Below are 13,420 nucleotides of genomic sequence, written 5' to 3'. Positions count from 1 at the left end.
CCTGTAGAATCGATTTTCTGATCCATTCTGTCCCACGCTTTTGTCTTTATGGTATTGCTCAGGTTTAAGTCTGACCCAGACAGGCTGGTGGGACAAAGATTATCCAGTTCAATACCAGAATCCTTTAAGTTCATGTCTTGTTGTTGAAGGGTGTCACCCTGGAACTCAATGCTGTCCCACTTACTGTCCATCTGCCCAGGCCTTAGAGGGTAGGTGTAGTCCAGCAAAGCTTGGTACTCTTTGTTTGGATCCCAGGCTCCAGTGTACCTATTTGTGGATGTGGGCAAAGGTTTAGGGATAGCACAGTCCCAATAGTTTGCTTCATAATATGACATGGTTTTTCTTCTTGACGTCCCTGCTAAAGAGCTGATATTTTGTTTTTTCAGGTCTGTTTGGTCTCTCTCGGAATAAGAAAGGGAGCGTGGGATATAGGTAGGGTACAGAACAGTGGATGTTAGTTGCGGCCTCACAGGAAGGTCTTTTTTCTGGAACTTCAGGATTGAGCCGGAGAGACCACATTGAATTGACTTACTTCTGGTCAAAGTAGATCCAACAAAAGTTTCTTCATGTTGTAACCCACTGCCGACATCTGGGATGCCCAGTGGTGAGCCGCACACTTCTTTAGATGCTGAATAAGAAGAGACATCACTGGGAGTGAAGCGGTAGCTCAGTGGGTTTGGGTCTTCTAACCTGGTCAGCAAATTATTGTTGATGGAATGCTGACCATCTATCCTGCTGACACCAACATGCATCTCCTATAAAATATAAAACAAAAATGTTATAAAATATAAATAAAAATAACAGTTCATGTACAGTACGTCCTTGGTTTATGACAGCTCTGACACAAGGTTTTGAGATTACGATGGCACACAAACTAGTCTAGAGCTCGGCGTTAGAAAAGGTCGTCGTACTTACTGTTTTTCATTTGATTGTTTAATAGCAATGGCCTAGAATTTTTTTTAATGCAAATACTTGCAATAATTGTGACTTAGTGATAGACTACGGTGCATCTAGACGTGTACAAATTCAGGTTACGTCGCACCTGTAGGAGGAACCCTTGTATGGAACTTTTTTTTAACAATTCCTGTCCTCACAGAACGTTACGGGGCATTTGGTTTTCACATACAGTGCAAACCCAACAGCTCAGTGTTGTGGTGACCACTGCGAGGATGTCAATGCATGCTTGTTTAAAATGGGAGGCTCTAAGCAGTGTAGTATAATTTAACCAATAGGGGAAGCTAGTCTATGACAACATTAAAAAGAAACCATATAAAACTTTATTGAAAAAAATATAACCAACTTAAACATACTTCAAGAGTTTAACACATTTGAATACATGTATAAATTTATATCATAGTCTCCTTACGTGTATCCTTACGTGTGTCAAGCTCTACATCCTTGTAGTAGGTTTTATTTGCACACAAATGAGGCGGCACGGTAGACGAATGGGTTAGCACATCTGCCGCACAGTTGTGACGACCGGGGTTCAAATCCTGGCCCTGCCTGTGTGGGGGTTTGTTGTATTTGTGCGCACTGTTCATGTGGTGGTGTTAGTTGAAATTACACACATATATATATACACAGTCAACAAAAAAGGATTAAACCACCCTTGTTTCCAGTGTTGCCAACTTGGCAACTTCCTCACTAAATCTGCCAACTTTTCAACTCCTGTTAGTGACTTTTTCCTTCTTCCTCAAAAGCGAATGGTGACAAATCTAGCAACTTTTTTGGCTGTTTTGGAGACATGAAAGGGTTACCACCCGCTCCTCCCCTTTGCCTGTTCTCAGTCTTGCTCAGCGGCGTAACAAAGGAGGAGATTGTGTTTGCACATGTGTGAAACACAGCTATTAAAAAAATATCATGAAAAGAAAAAAAACGTCTCACAAGTGCGACTCGGTCCTAATCCCTTCGTTCATGTTAACGAGCCAGTGAATAGATTTGGTTCGTTCGTGAATTCGTGAACCCCCCTTGGTATATTGCAGCCATTTGCTAAAATCATTTAAGTTATTTTTTTCCCCTTCATTAACACATTCACTGCCATTGACGGCTTTAGAAGTCAAATATCCATGTTAACTGGGAAGGTTGGCAGTGAAAGAGTTAATGTACACACAGCACCCCATGTAGATAGTCCATTACAGATTTATTAAAAAAGAAATACTGAAATATCACAGCCATAAGTATTCAGACCCTTTGCTCAGTATTTAGTAGAAGCACCCTTTTGAGCTAATACAGCCAATGAGTCTTTTTGAGAATGATCCAACAAGTTTTTCACACCTGGATTTGGGGATCCTCTGCCATTCCTCCTTGCAGCTCCTCTCTAGTTCTGTCAGGCTGGATGGTGAACATTGGTGGACAGCCATTTTCAGGTCTCTCCAAAGATTCTCAATTGGGTTTAAGTCAGGGCTCTAGCTGGGGCATTCAAGAACAGTCACGGAGTTGTTCTGAATCCACTCTGTTATTTTAGCTGTGTGCTTAGGGTCATTGTCTTGTTGGAAGATGAACCTTCGGCCCAGTCTGAGGTCCTGAGCACTCTGGAGAAGGTTTTCGTCAAGGATATCCCTGTACTTGGCTGCATTCGTCTTTCCTTTGATTGCAACCAGTCATCCTGTCTCTGCAGCTGAAAAGTACCCCCACAGCATGATGCTGCCACCACCATGCTTTACTGTTGTGACTGTATTGAATAGGTGATGAGCAGTGCCTGGTTTTCTCCACACATACCCTTAGAATTACAAATTTGGGTTCTTCTTTACCTCTCTCACCAAGGCTCTTCTCTCAGATTGCTCTGTTTGGCCGGACGGCCAGCTCTCGGAAGGGTTCTGGTCGTCCCAAACATCTTCCATTTCAGGATTATGAAGGCCACTGTGCTCTTAGGAACCTTAGGCGCAGAAGAATTTTTTTTGTAACCTTTGCCAGATCTGTGCCTTGCCACAATTCTGTCTCTGAGCTCTTCAGGCAGTTCCTTTGACCTCATGATTAATTTGCTCTGACATGCACTGTAAGCTGTAAAGTCTTATATAGACAGGTGTGTGGCTTTCCTAATCAAGTCCAATGAGTATAATCATCTGAACTTCAATGAAAGTGTAGAACCATCTCAAGGATGATCAGAAGAAATGGACAGCACTTAAATATATGAGTGTCACATCGAAGGGTCTGAATACTTACGGCTGTGTGATATTTCAGTTTTTTTTTTTTTTTTTCAGTAAATCTGCAAAAATTTCAACAATTCCATTTTTTCTGTCAATATGGGGTGCTGTGTGTACATTAATGAGGGAAAAAAATGAACTTAAATTATTTTAGCAAATGGCTGCAATATAACAGATTTAAAAATTTAAGAGGGTCTGAATACTTTCCGTACCCACTGCATAGTTGATGAAATTCATGAAATTAGCGTTGGAAGCAACAGAAAATATTTGAGCCATGCCGATCTGAGTTATGTCACAAGTAACCACGCCAGCAGCGATGTGTGTGTTCGAATCGATCAATTTACATCACGTTTGCACATGCAGAATCACAGAAAAATATATAATTCAGATTATCGTATGGATTAGAAAAAATACTGAAGCTTTGGGGAAAAACTAGGAAATGCGAGCGGTCCGATCGCATTTCTTGTGTAACTACTAAGACTACTGTGTGACTACTGAATAAGTGACTACTGTGTTGGAAATTCCTCTTTTGTAGAATAATTAAGGAAACACTTTTTTTTTTTATATATAAATACTAAGAGCTATTTACATCATAAACAAAAAGAGAGAGAGGGAGAAAGCGTGAGAAAGAAGCGGGAGAGGAGAGCGAGGGGGACCTGCCCGGCTGTCCTCATGGTCTTTGCAAGCCCCCACACACACTCTGAAACCGCAACTAAAAAAAAATAAAAAAACTGATAAGGAAGGTCCTTCAGTCAGATTCAGTACATTTCCATAAGGACATTCCCACCAGCTACCCAGCCAGCTCTTGTAGCCCGCTTGGGAATGTCCGTGGATAAGACAAAAAATGGCTTGCTGCTTTTAGCAAGGCTAGACATCTCAGAGAAGTTACACCAGAGTTATGGAACAATAAAAGAATAAAGTACACCATATGAAACAATCTTGTTTTTGTTCTGCTCGGTAATTTCGCTCTCCAGCTTTCATTGCGAATCCTAAAGACAATTAGGGGTTCGAGTCTCCGACAATCAGGGGTTCGGATCCTCGAGAATTTCGAAGACGTTCAAAGTTGTAAAAAACGGAGAAGTGCTTCCGACAGGTGAAGTGAACCTGTTATGTTAAAGCTTAAATGGGCCATGGAGAGAGCAAAAGCAGTAGAGCAAGAGGAAAAACTACTGTCACAAATTTTGAGAAAAGGGAGATCAACAGTACATGTCTGGAAATGTGGTTGACGGTTAGATTAAATGTGAATAGGCACAGAGGCTTTCTGACAAAAACTACACGTAGAGGAAGTTACTGATAACTGTCTATCGCCTGTGGTCTCATCTGTCCGAGTTGGCCTGGGGGAGGATGTCAGGTTGTGGTTGCAAGCTGGGTTCCAAAGTGGCCTCCACAAATCAACCACCCAATGACAAAGATGAAGGAGAGTGCAATCTGGAAGAAGACCAACAACACAACCGCCTCTTGTGAGCCACAGGACCGCCCATCACATACAGCACTTCTGCGGTCCCCTCCTTTCTCACACAGGCTGCTGTAGCACCTCACAAGAGCAGCCGCAACCCTCCCACACCGCCTGGCCTTATAGAACGCACTCAACGACAGCCTCATGGACAGCAAAGCATCGCTGAACCAGATTTAAGGAAGTCGAGGCCGGATACTGAACAAGGGCAGGGATACGGAGGGGGTAGAAGATGCTTCCATTGTGGGGAAAAAAGGGACATTGACAGACATTGGATCAGAGATTGTCCGAGGATGAAGAAAAAAAAGGGCAAGACTTTTGCACCCATGCTGGCGATTGATGGTGAGGGACCCAGTTTGTCCGACCTCTGGCTGACTCCTGGTGGCCCCAAAGACAGACCGACGCTTAAGTGGTGATATACAAACATACACACTGCATCCAACATTTGGTGTTTCTTTTTTGTTTTTTTTGCAATGAAGATGCAGCTCACATGTGCCTGAGAAGTATCTGCACCATTTGCACAATTGACATTGTGCAAATGACTCTCACGACGAGTCACTTTGAACTGCATACATTTCTTGAAGTCTCTCCGCCATTTGAACAATGGTCACGGCACCAGACTATTGTTCTATTAGTCATTTCAAACTGCTCTAAATTGCCAGAGGACTCTGGATCATTTGCACAATAGTTCCAAAAATAAATAAAGTAAAACTTAAAAAAAATAAAATTACAAAAAATTAAAAAAATAAAAATAAAAAATAAAGAAAATATATATTTTTATTTTTTTTTTTTAAATATCGGCATTACCACATTACTGGTAACCTTTTATTGCTCAGTGACTGTGTTTTTATGTTTTTATGTCTCAAAAGTATTCACCGTGTCTGTTGTGCTACTAGAGCGGCTCCAACTGGCGGAGACCAATTCCTTGTGTCTTTGAGATACTTGGCAAATAAAGATGATTCTGATTATTTTTCTAGCACAGCCCATCATCAGATCACTTCACACACGGCTACGATTTCACACATTTTATGCCATAAAAAATGTTGGCGAGTTGGGATTGTTTTATACGAGTTTTATGCGTGCGTTTGTATGTTTGTGTGCGCGGGTTCAACGGAAACATTCTGACAAAACTTGTTTGTTACTATTAAGTTTTACTTATCCAAAATACAAAGTATTTGTGTGCAGATGTGAATATATTTTGTGTCTGTGAAATTCAACATTTCTGGCCAAAGCTCTTCTGCAAATTCTGTTATTTGAAATCCTGCACTTCAATTGGTCGAGAGATGAGCTTTCATGAACTTTATGCAGACTGCATTCGTGCGTGCGTGTGCATGTGTGTCATTGCATGGATCAAAGGAGGGTCTGCCCTAAATTGAAAATTTGCAATTGATAATTGAATGTCTACTCTTATTGGTCGGTTTGAATCTATCTCCTTCTATTGGTTGAGGGCTGTCAGGTCCACTAAAAGCTCATCAGTTTGGTGAGCTCACTTTCACACCAGCAGCGATCCCTGAGACTGCAAGGACACTTTGAAGCAACTGTTGTTGTTGTTATGATGTATTGACTTATTTAAGGCTCTAATTACCTCATATAAAATGTTCCGCTTTTATATATGTCGGGCATATTTTGAGTTATGGTCATAACACAATACTGCTTTTATTGTCCATAAAGGGCACCAAAAAAAAAAAAAACCTATATTGAGTGTGGATAGGTCTGATGCCACTGAACATTTTGAGGGGTTAAAAGTAAAAAATGTACATATGACTTAGAACACTTTTAAGAGCCTGAACCATGTTTTAGCTCGAATGACTACAGTATGTTTAAAAAAACAACTGCCATTGTTCCAAAAAATTATCATGCGTAAAAATCTGTTTTGACTTATTTATTCAAGGCTCTAATTACCTCATATGAAAATTTCCCATTTGTTTATATATGCTAGGGCATATTTAGAGTTATGGTCAAAACACAATCCTTTTATTGTCCTTCGAGGGCATTAAAAAACAAATAAAATTATATATCTATGGATAGATCTGACACCATCGAACATTTTGAGGGGTTGAAAATATTAAAATATTCATATATGACTTAGTTTAACACTTAAGAGCCTGAACATTGTTTTGGCTTGAATGACTGCAGTGTTTTGTTTTTTTTGTGTGAATGTGAGTGCGAATGGTTGTTTGTTTGTATGTGCCCTGCGATTGGCTGGCAACCAGTTCAGGGTGTACCCCGCCTCCTGCCCGATGACAGCTGGGATAGGCTACAGCACGCCCGCGACCCTAGTGAGGAGAAGCGGCTCAGAAAATGGATGGATGGATGGATGAAATTGTTCCAAAAATGATCATGCGTACAAATATATGTTATGACTTATTGAAGTCTCTAATTACGTCGTATCAAATATTCCACCGTGAATTATTTTTTTTTGTGTGAATATGGTATGTTTAGAGTTATGGTCATAGCACAACACTGCTTTTATTGTCCATAGAGTGCACACAAAAACAAAAAAACTATATCTGTGGATACGTCTGATGACACTGAACATTTTGAGGGGTTGAAAGTTAAAAAAAGACTTAGAGCACTTACGAGCCTGCACCATGTTTTGGCTCAAATAACAGTTAAAAAATAAATAAATGTAATTGTTCCAAAAATGGTCATGCATAAAAATCTATGTTTTTATGACATACTGACTTATTCAAGGCTATGGGCCATAGAGGCCATCAAAAAATTAAATAAAACCTATACATGTATATCTATGACAAAGCACGGCTCCAAAAATCCCGATGACGAGAAAAATTATTGGATTGCGTTTTCTTTTGCCCGGACGCAGGGTCACTGGGGCCCCCCTCTGGAGCCAGGCCTGGAGGTAGGGCTTGAAGGAGAGCGCCTGGTGGCCAACACAGACCGAAAGGGTAACGTGGGTCCCGCTTCCATTGGGCCCACCACCTGCGGGAGCGGCTATAGGGGTTGGGCGGTGACCGAAGGTGGTGAGTTGGCTCCAATGGAGCGGGCAGATGCCAGCCGTATTGTGAGGGTCTCCTGGTAACGTCTGGCAGAATCCCCTGTCAGAAGAAGTTTCAACTCCCACTCCCGGCAGTATTTCACCAATGTCTCGGGGGAGGCGGGGTCATTGAGTCCGAGTGGACCATGTTCCATGCCTACATTGCTGAGGCGGCCAACCGGAGCTGTAGCCGTAAGGTAGTCGGTGCCTTTCGTGGCGGCAAACCCCGAACCCATTGGTGGACACCAGCGGTGAGGGATGCCGTCAAACTGAAGGAGGAGTCCTATCGGGCCTTTTTGGCCTGTGGGACTCCTGAGGCAGCTGATGGGTACCAGCTGGCCAAACAGAATGCAGCTTTGGTGGTTGCTGAGGCAAAAGCTAGTGGGAGGAGTTTGGTGAGGACATGGAGAACGATTTCTGGATGGCTTCGAGGAAATTCTTGTCCACCATCCGGCCTCTCAGTGCACCATCAACACTGTGTATAGTGAGGATGGGCACTGCTGACCCCGACTCGGGACGTTGTGAGTCGGTGGAGAGAATACTTAAAAGACCTCAATTCCACAAACACGCCTTCCCATGAGGAAGCAAAGTCTGGGGTCTCTGATGCGGGTTCTCCCATCTCCTTGGTGGCAAGTTCCCGGGGGTGGATGAGATTCACCCGGGCTTCCTAAAGGCTCTGGATGTTGTTGGTGTGTTCCAACTACAGGGGGAATCGCCCTCCTCAGCCTTCCTGGTAAGGTCTATTCAGGGGAGCTGGACAGGAGGGTCCGTCGGAAAGTCGAATCTCAGATTCAGGAGGAGCAGTGTGGTTTTAGTCCTGGCCGTGGAACAGTGGACCAGCTCTATACCCTCGGCAGGGTCCTCGAGGGTGCATGGGAGTTCGCCCAACCAGTCTACATGTGTTTTGTGGACTTGGAGAAAGCGTTCGTCCGTGTCCCTCGGAGAGTTCTGTGGGGGGTGCTTCGGGAGTATGGGGTGCCTGTACGACCAGTGTCAGAGTTTGGTCCGCATTGCCGGCAGTAAGTCTTACTCGTTTCCGGTGACGGTTGGACTCCGCCAAGGCTGCCCTTTGTCACCAATTCTGTTCATAACTTTTATGGACATAATTTATTGGCGCAGCCGAGGTGTAGAGGGGGTCTAGTTTGGTGGCCTCAGTATTGCATCTCTGCTTTTTGCAGATGATGTGGTTCTCTTGGCTTCATCAAGCAATGATATCCAACTCTTACCGGAGCAGTTCGCAGCAGAGTGTGAAGTGGCTGGGATGAGAATCAGCACCTCCAAATCTGAGACCATGGTCGGAAAAGGCTGGAGTCCCCTCTCCGGGACAGGGATGAGATCCTGCCCCAAGTGGAGTTCAAATATCTTGGCGTCTTGTTCACGAGTGAGGGAAGAATAGAACGGGAAATCGACAGGCGGCTCGGTGCAGCGTTTGCAGTGATGCGGCTTTGTATCGATCCGTTGTGGTGAAGAAGGCGCTAAGCCGAAAAGCAAAGCTCTCGATTTACCGGTCGATCTACGTTCCTACCCTCACCTATGGTCACGAGCGGTGGGTTGAACAACTGAAAGAACAAGATCCTGGATAAAAGCAGCCAAAATGAGTTTCCTCCGCAGGGTGTCCCGGCTCTCCCTTAGCTATAGGGTGAGTAGCTCGGTCATCCAGGAGGGGCTCAGAGTAGAGCCACTGCTCCTACGCATTGAGAGGAGCCAGATGAGGTGGCTCGGGCATCTGATTAGGATGCCTCCCGGACGCCTCCCCGGTGAGGTGTTCCGGGTACGTCCCACAGGCAGGATACCCCGGGCACGACCCAGAACACGCTGGGAGACTATGTCTCTCGGCTGGCCCGGGAACGCCTCGGGATCCCCTCGGAAGAGCTGGTTGGGAGAGGGAAATCTGGGCTTCCCTGCTGAGGCTGCTGCCCCGCGACCCGACCTCTGATAAGCGGAGGAAAATGGATTGATTGATGGATGGATAGGTCTGATGCCATTGAACATTTTGAGGGGTCGAAAGTAAATAAATATATATATATATGACTTACTTTTAACATTTAAAAGCCTGAATCATGTTTTGTCTCAAAATGACTCCCTATGTATTGTGATTATGATGCACGAGGGTCAAGCTAGTTATTTCATTTACAGTCATCACCAGACATTCATTTAAACACTATGGAGTTAATGTATGCAAGTATGAAGCATAATTCATAGAGCCCTTTGAATGAGAAAGATGTCCTCCCATCCCCCTCTCCAAGACCAGTCCAAGTTGACGTTTCTAATTTATTTGGACAGAATTTGCATTATCTCTTACGGAAGCGTATTGCTGCCACCCGCCCAAAAAAAAAAAACAGTTCACTCACACGTGATATGTTTAATGTTTTATGGTTCACGTTTTAATGTGACAGATTACACGTTATAACATGAACAATTAATATGAATAACATGTTTTCAGAGGTTATTTTTAAACAATACCATTTCTTGGTCTTAAATTTTGTAAAAGTGGGATTCGACTCTGCAACAATAGCGAAATGTAGGTCCCTGGGTGAAAACAGAGGACCACTCACAGCTCAGTTGGGGGAGGGGGATCCATTCAGTGTAATATCCAGCAGAGAAGTTTGTGTAAGAATACTGTATAAATTAAAGACAGCCATATAATTATATAATATTAGCCTATAATGCATGTAGTCTATATGCATCTATCTGTACATATAAAGTATACATACTGACGGATAAAGTTGTTGGTACCCCTCTGTTAATGAAAGAAAAATAAATTGCCTGATAACTTAAAATAGAAATGATATATTGTAAAATATCACAATAATATAGCAATACGAGCATATCACAATAATCGAATTGTGACTCAAGTATCGTGATAGAATCGTATCGTCGGGCAACTGCTGATCCCCACTCGAGGTGTCCAACTGCAAAGCGGAAAAGAACCTACACAAAAAAAAAAAACAAATGGGCTGAAATGCTGATCAGAAAAGTTGAGTTGGGGTGGATTCATGAAGGTAAACAAATAAGGAAACGCAAAGGAGGGAGAACGAGGAAGCTTCATGTGTCCAAAGAGTCCAAAAAAGCTGACATAATACAGTATGCTAAAGACATTTTCTTTCCAAATGGAAACAGTAGATTTGGAAGATGTGAAGCATTCAGTTGTGACAGATTATCAAGAAGAAGCTGTACTTGATGAAGATCTCACAATTGGAGACCTCTACAAAGTACTAAGAATGGGAGTGTTAAGATTTTACCTTTGCACTAATAGACTCTGTCGGGGAAAGCTCTGATGCAAATATTGATGTACAACTGAGAGAGACACATCATGATGATCTTCAAACCATTGTCATTCAGTCGGCTGATTTGAAGGAGTTAGCTGCAGATGTAATTTCTGATACATCTGAGGTAATGATCGGCCATTTCCTTGGAGTGCCCATGGCAAGTCAGCCGGATGACACTTTGATACATCAATCCATCCAGTTTGAAGTAGTTGAGCAGGCCATCCCATCAGTCACTCTTATCACATTAAGCACAGCAACACTCAACACTCCAGACACCGCATATACAGGTGATCAAGCAAGTGATTCTACAGCTCCATATGATCTTGAATGTGTCATCACCATAAAACTTCACTGTCCATCTTCTGGAGGAGATGATTAGCCAGTTTAAGGATACAGCACTGCTCAAACACCACTTAAAATACACATCCATCGATGAAAAATGAGCTGATGCAGATGGTGTGTCAAGGGATGTCAAAGCTGCATTCTTTTTGGTGAGAATCAAGTGTCAGATGATATGCTCTTGCAAAGTCTCCTCCTGTACATAAATCAACCAGATAGTGATCTGATAACCATTGCCTTAAAAGATGATCTTTCAAATGAGGACAAAGATGAACTATTAGATCTTCTGGACCGCTTGGATGTAACAACTCAAGTGGCACACAAGCAGTTGATCCGAAAACCAAGATATGTAGCAGAAAAATTGTCATTAATTGTTAGCACCCCCCTAAAAGAAGTATTTGTGAAGCCACAAGATCTCTTACAAATGTATCAGGATAAAAAGCCCACAACAAAAAAGCTCTTTAAACTGCTGACAGCATCTCTTACTACTCAAGCAGAGAATCAAAGCTTGCTTTTTCTGCAACAGTACATCAGAGGACTGGATGATGCAGGACTTGAAAAATTGTTAAGGTTTGTCACAAGGTCAGATGGTATCTCTGTTGACAAGGTTGAGATCCTGTTCACACCAGCAGATGGACTAGCAAGACGTCCAGTAGCTCATACCTGTGGGCCAGTTCTGGAACTGCCATGGATATACACTTCTTACCCAGAATTACACACTGTAATGGATAGCATACTTGTTGCTGAAATGTCCTTTCCGTTCAGCGTAGTTTAGGTCAGTAATAAATTACTCTTTCAGGGACCAAGCCACAGTGAGAATTACTGACTTTACAAAATGTTTACAAATACACAAAGCTGTTTATCTGCCGTGTTCATACAGAACATACCTGTTCCTTTTAAAGTTGTTACCTTTTTGATTACCAGAGAGCAATAAGTACAAGGTGAAAATTGTGTCATGTTGAAGTTAAACATCACCAACAGTCTGATGTTACACTGTTTTGTGGAGACACAATTTGTGATTGCTGTTCTGCATGTTGTGACCAAAATCCAAATGTAATTGGAAATACAGAGCTGCAAATGGGGAATTTAATTATTTATTCTTGCTTTATTTTATTTCTAATCATGATGATGAGCATGAAGACCTATCTCGTTGGTTCTTTAGAAATGAGAAATGTTGGAACACAAGTACAGTCATCTTATCTAAAAAAAAAATTGTCTAATCTCTAGTAATTTGTTAAATAATTTGGCTTTTTCATTTTAGCAGTTCACAAAAGTTTTCAGTAAGAGGCTATTCCACTCCCGATTAAAAAATAAAATAAATAAATAAATAAAAACTTTCAAAATTGACCCACATTGAAGACATCAGAGTTGAAAAATGCCTGTGGTATCATCCATGGACGGGCTATTACAATTTCAGAAAAAGATGATTTGTCTATATGTGCCCTGCAATAGGCTGGCGACGAGTTCAAGGTGTACCGTCTCTTGCCCAGAGTCAGCTGGGATAAGCTCCAGCAAGGCTCGTGCGACCCTTGTGAGGGTAAGCGGTATGGTAAATGGATGGACGGATGATTTGTTAGACATCCAATAACACTTCAGAAAACCAATGTCAGTAAATACAGTTTGGCGCTACATTCGTAAGTGCAACTTGAAACTCTACTATGCAAAGCAAAAGCCATTTACCAACAACACCCAGAAACGCCGCCGGCTTCTCTGGGCCCGAGCTCATCTAAGATGGACTGATGCAAAGTGGAAAAGTGTTCTGTGGTCTGACGAGTCCACATTTCAAATTGTTTTTGGAAATTGTGGACGTCGTGTCCTCGGGGCCAAAGACAAAAAGAACCACCCGGACTGTTATGGACGCAAAGTTCAAAAGCCAGCATCTGTGATGTTATGGGGCTGTGTTAGTGCCAATGGCATGGGTAACTTACACATCTGTGAAGGCACCATTAATGCTGAAAGGTACATACTGGTTTTGGAGAAACATATGCTGCCATCCAAGCAATGTCTTTTTCATGGACGCCCATGCTAATTTCAGCAAGACAATGCCAAACCACATTCTGCACGTGTTACAACAGCGTGGCTTCGTAGTATAAGAGTGTGGGTACTAGACTGGCCTGCCTGGAGTCCAGACCTGTCTCCCATTGAAAATTTGTGGCGCATTATGAAGCGTAAAATACGACAACGGAGACCCCGGACTGTTGAACAGCTGAAGCTGTACATC

General features: G+C 42.6%; 1 protein-coding gene across 3 annotated transcripts in view; it reads right to left on the bottom strand.

The window, feature by feature from the left end:
* Positions 1–13,420, bottom strand: part of cep68 (centrosomal protein 68) — a 30,100-nt gene that overhangs the window by 9,089 nt on the left and 7,591 nt on the right. For 2 of the 3 annotated variants that reach the window (XM_061790825.1, XM_061790824.1), the window contains exon 3: positions 1–755. This exon is cut by the window's left edge and continues 262 nt beyond it. In XM_061790825.1, coding sequence (XP_061646809.1) covers positions 1–755 — 755 coding nt within the window. Of the gene's footprint in view, positions 756–13,420 lie in introns of those variants that run through there. The other variant, XM_061790826.1, reaches the window with a different exon arrangement.

The sequence above is a fragment of the Phyllopteryx taeniolatus genome, chromosome 11 (genome assembly GCF_024500385.1).
Source record: "Phyllopteryx taeniolatus isolate TA_2022b chromosome 11, UOR_Ptae_1.2, whole genome shotgun sequence".
Lineage (NCBI taxonomy): Eukaryota > Metazoa > Chordata > Actinopteri > Syngnathiformes > Syngnathidae > Phyllopteryx > Phyllopteryx taeniolatus.
The sequence above is the reverse complement of the archived record's forward strand: the minus strand, read 5'-3'. Positions and strand labels throughout refer to the sequence as shown.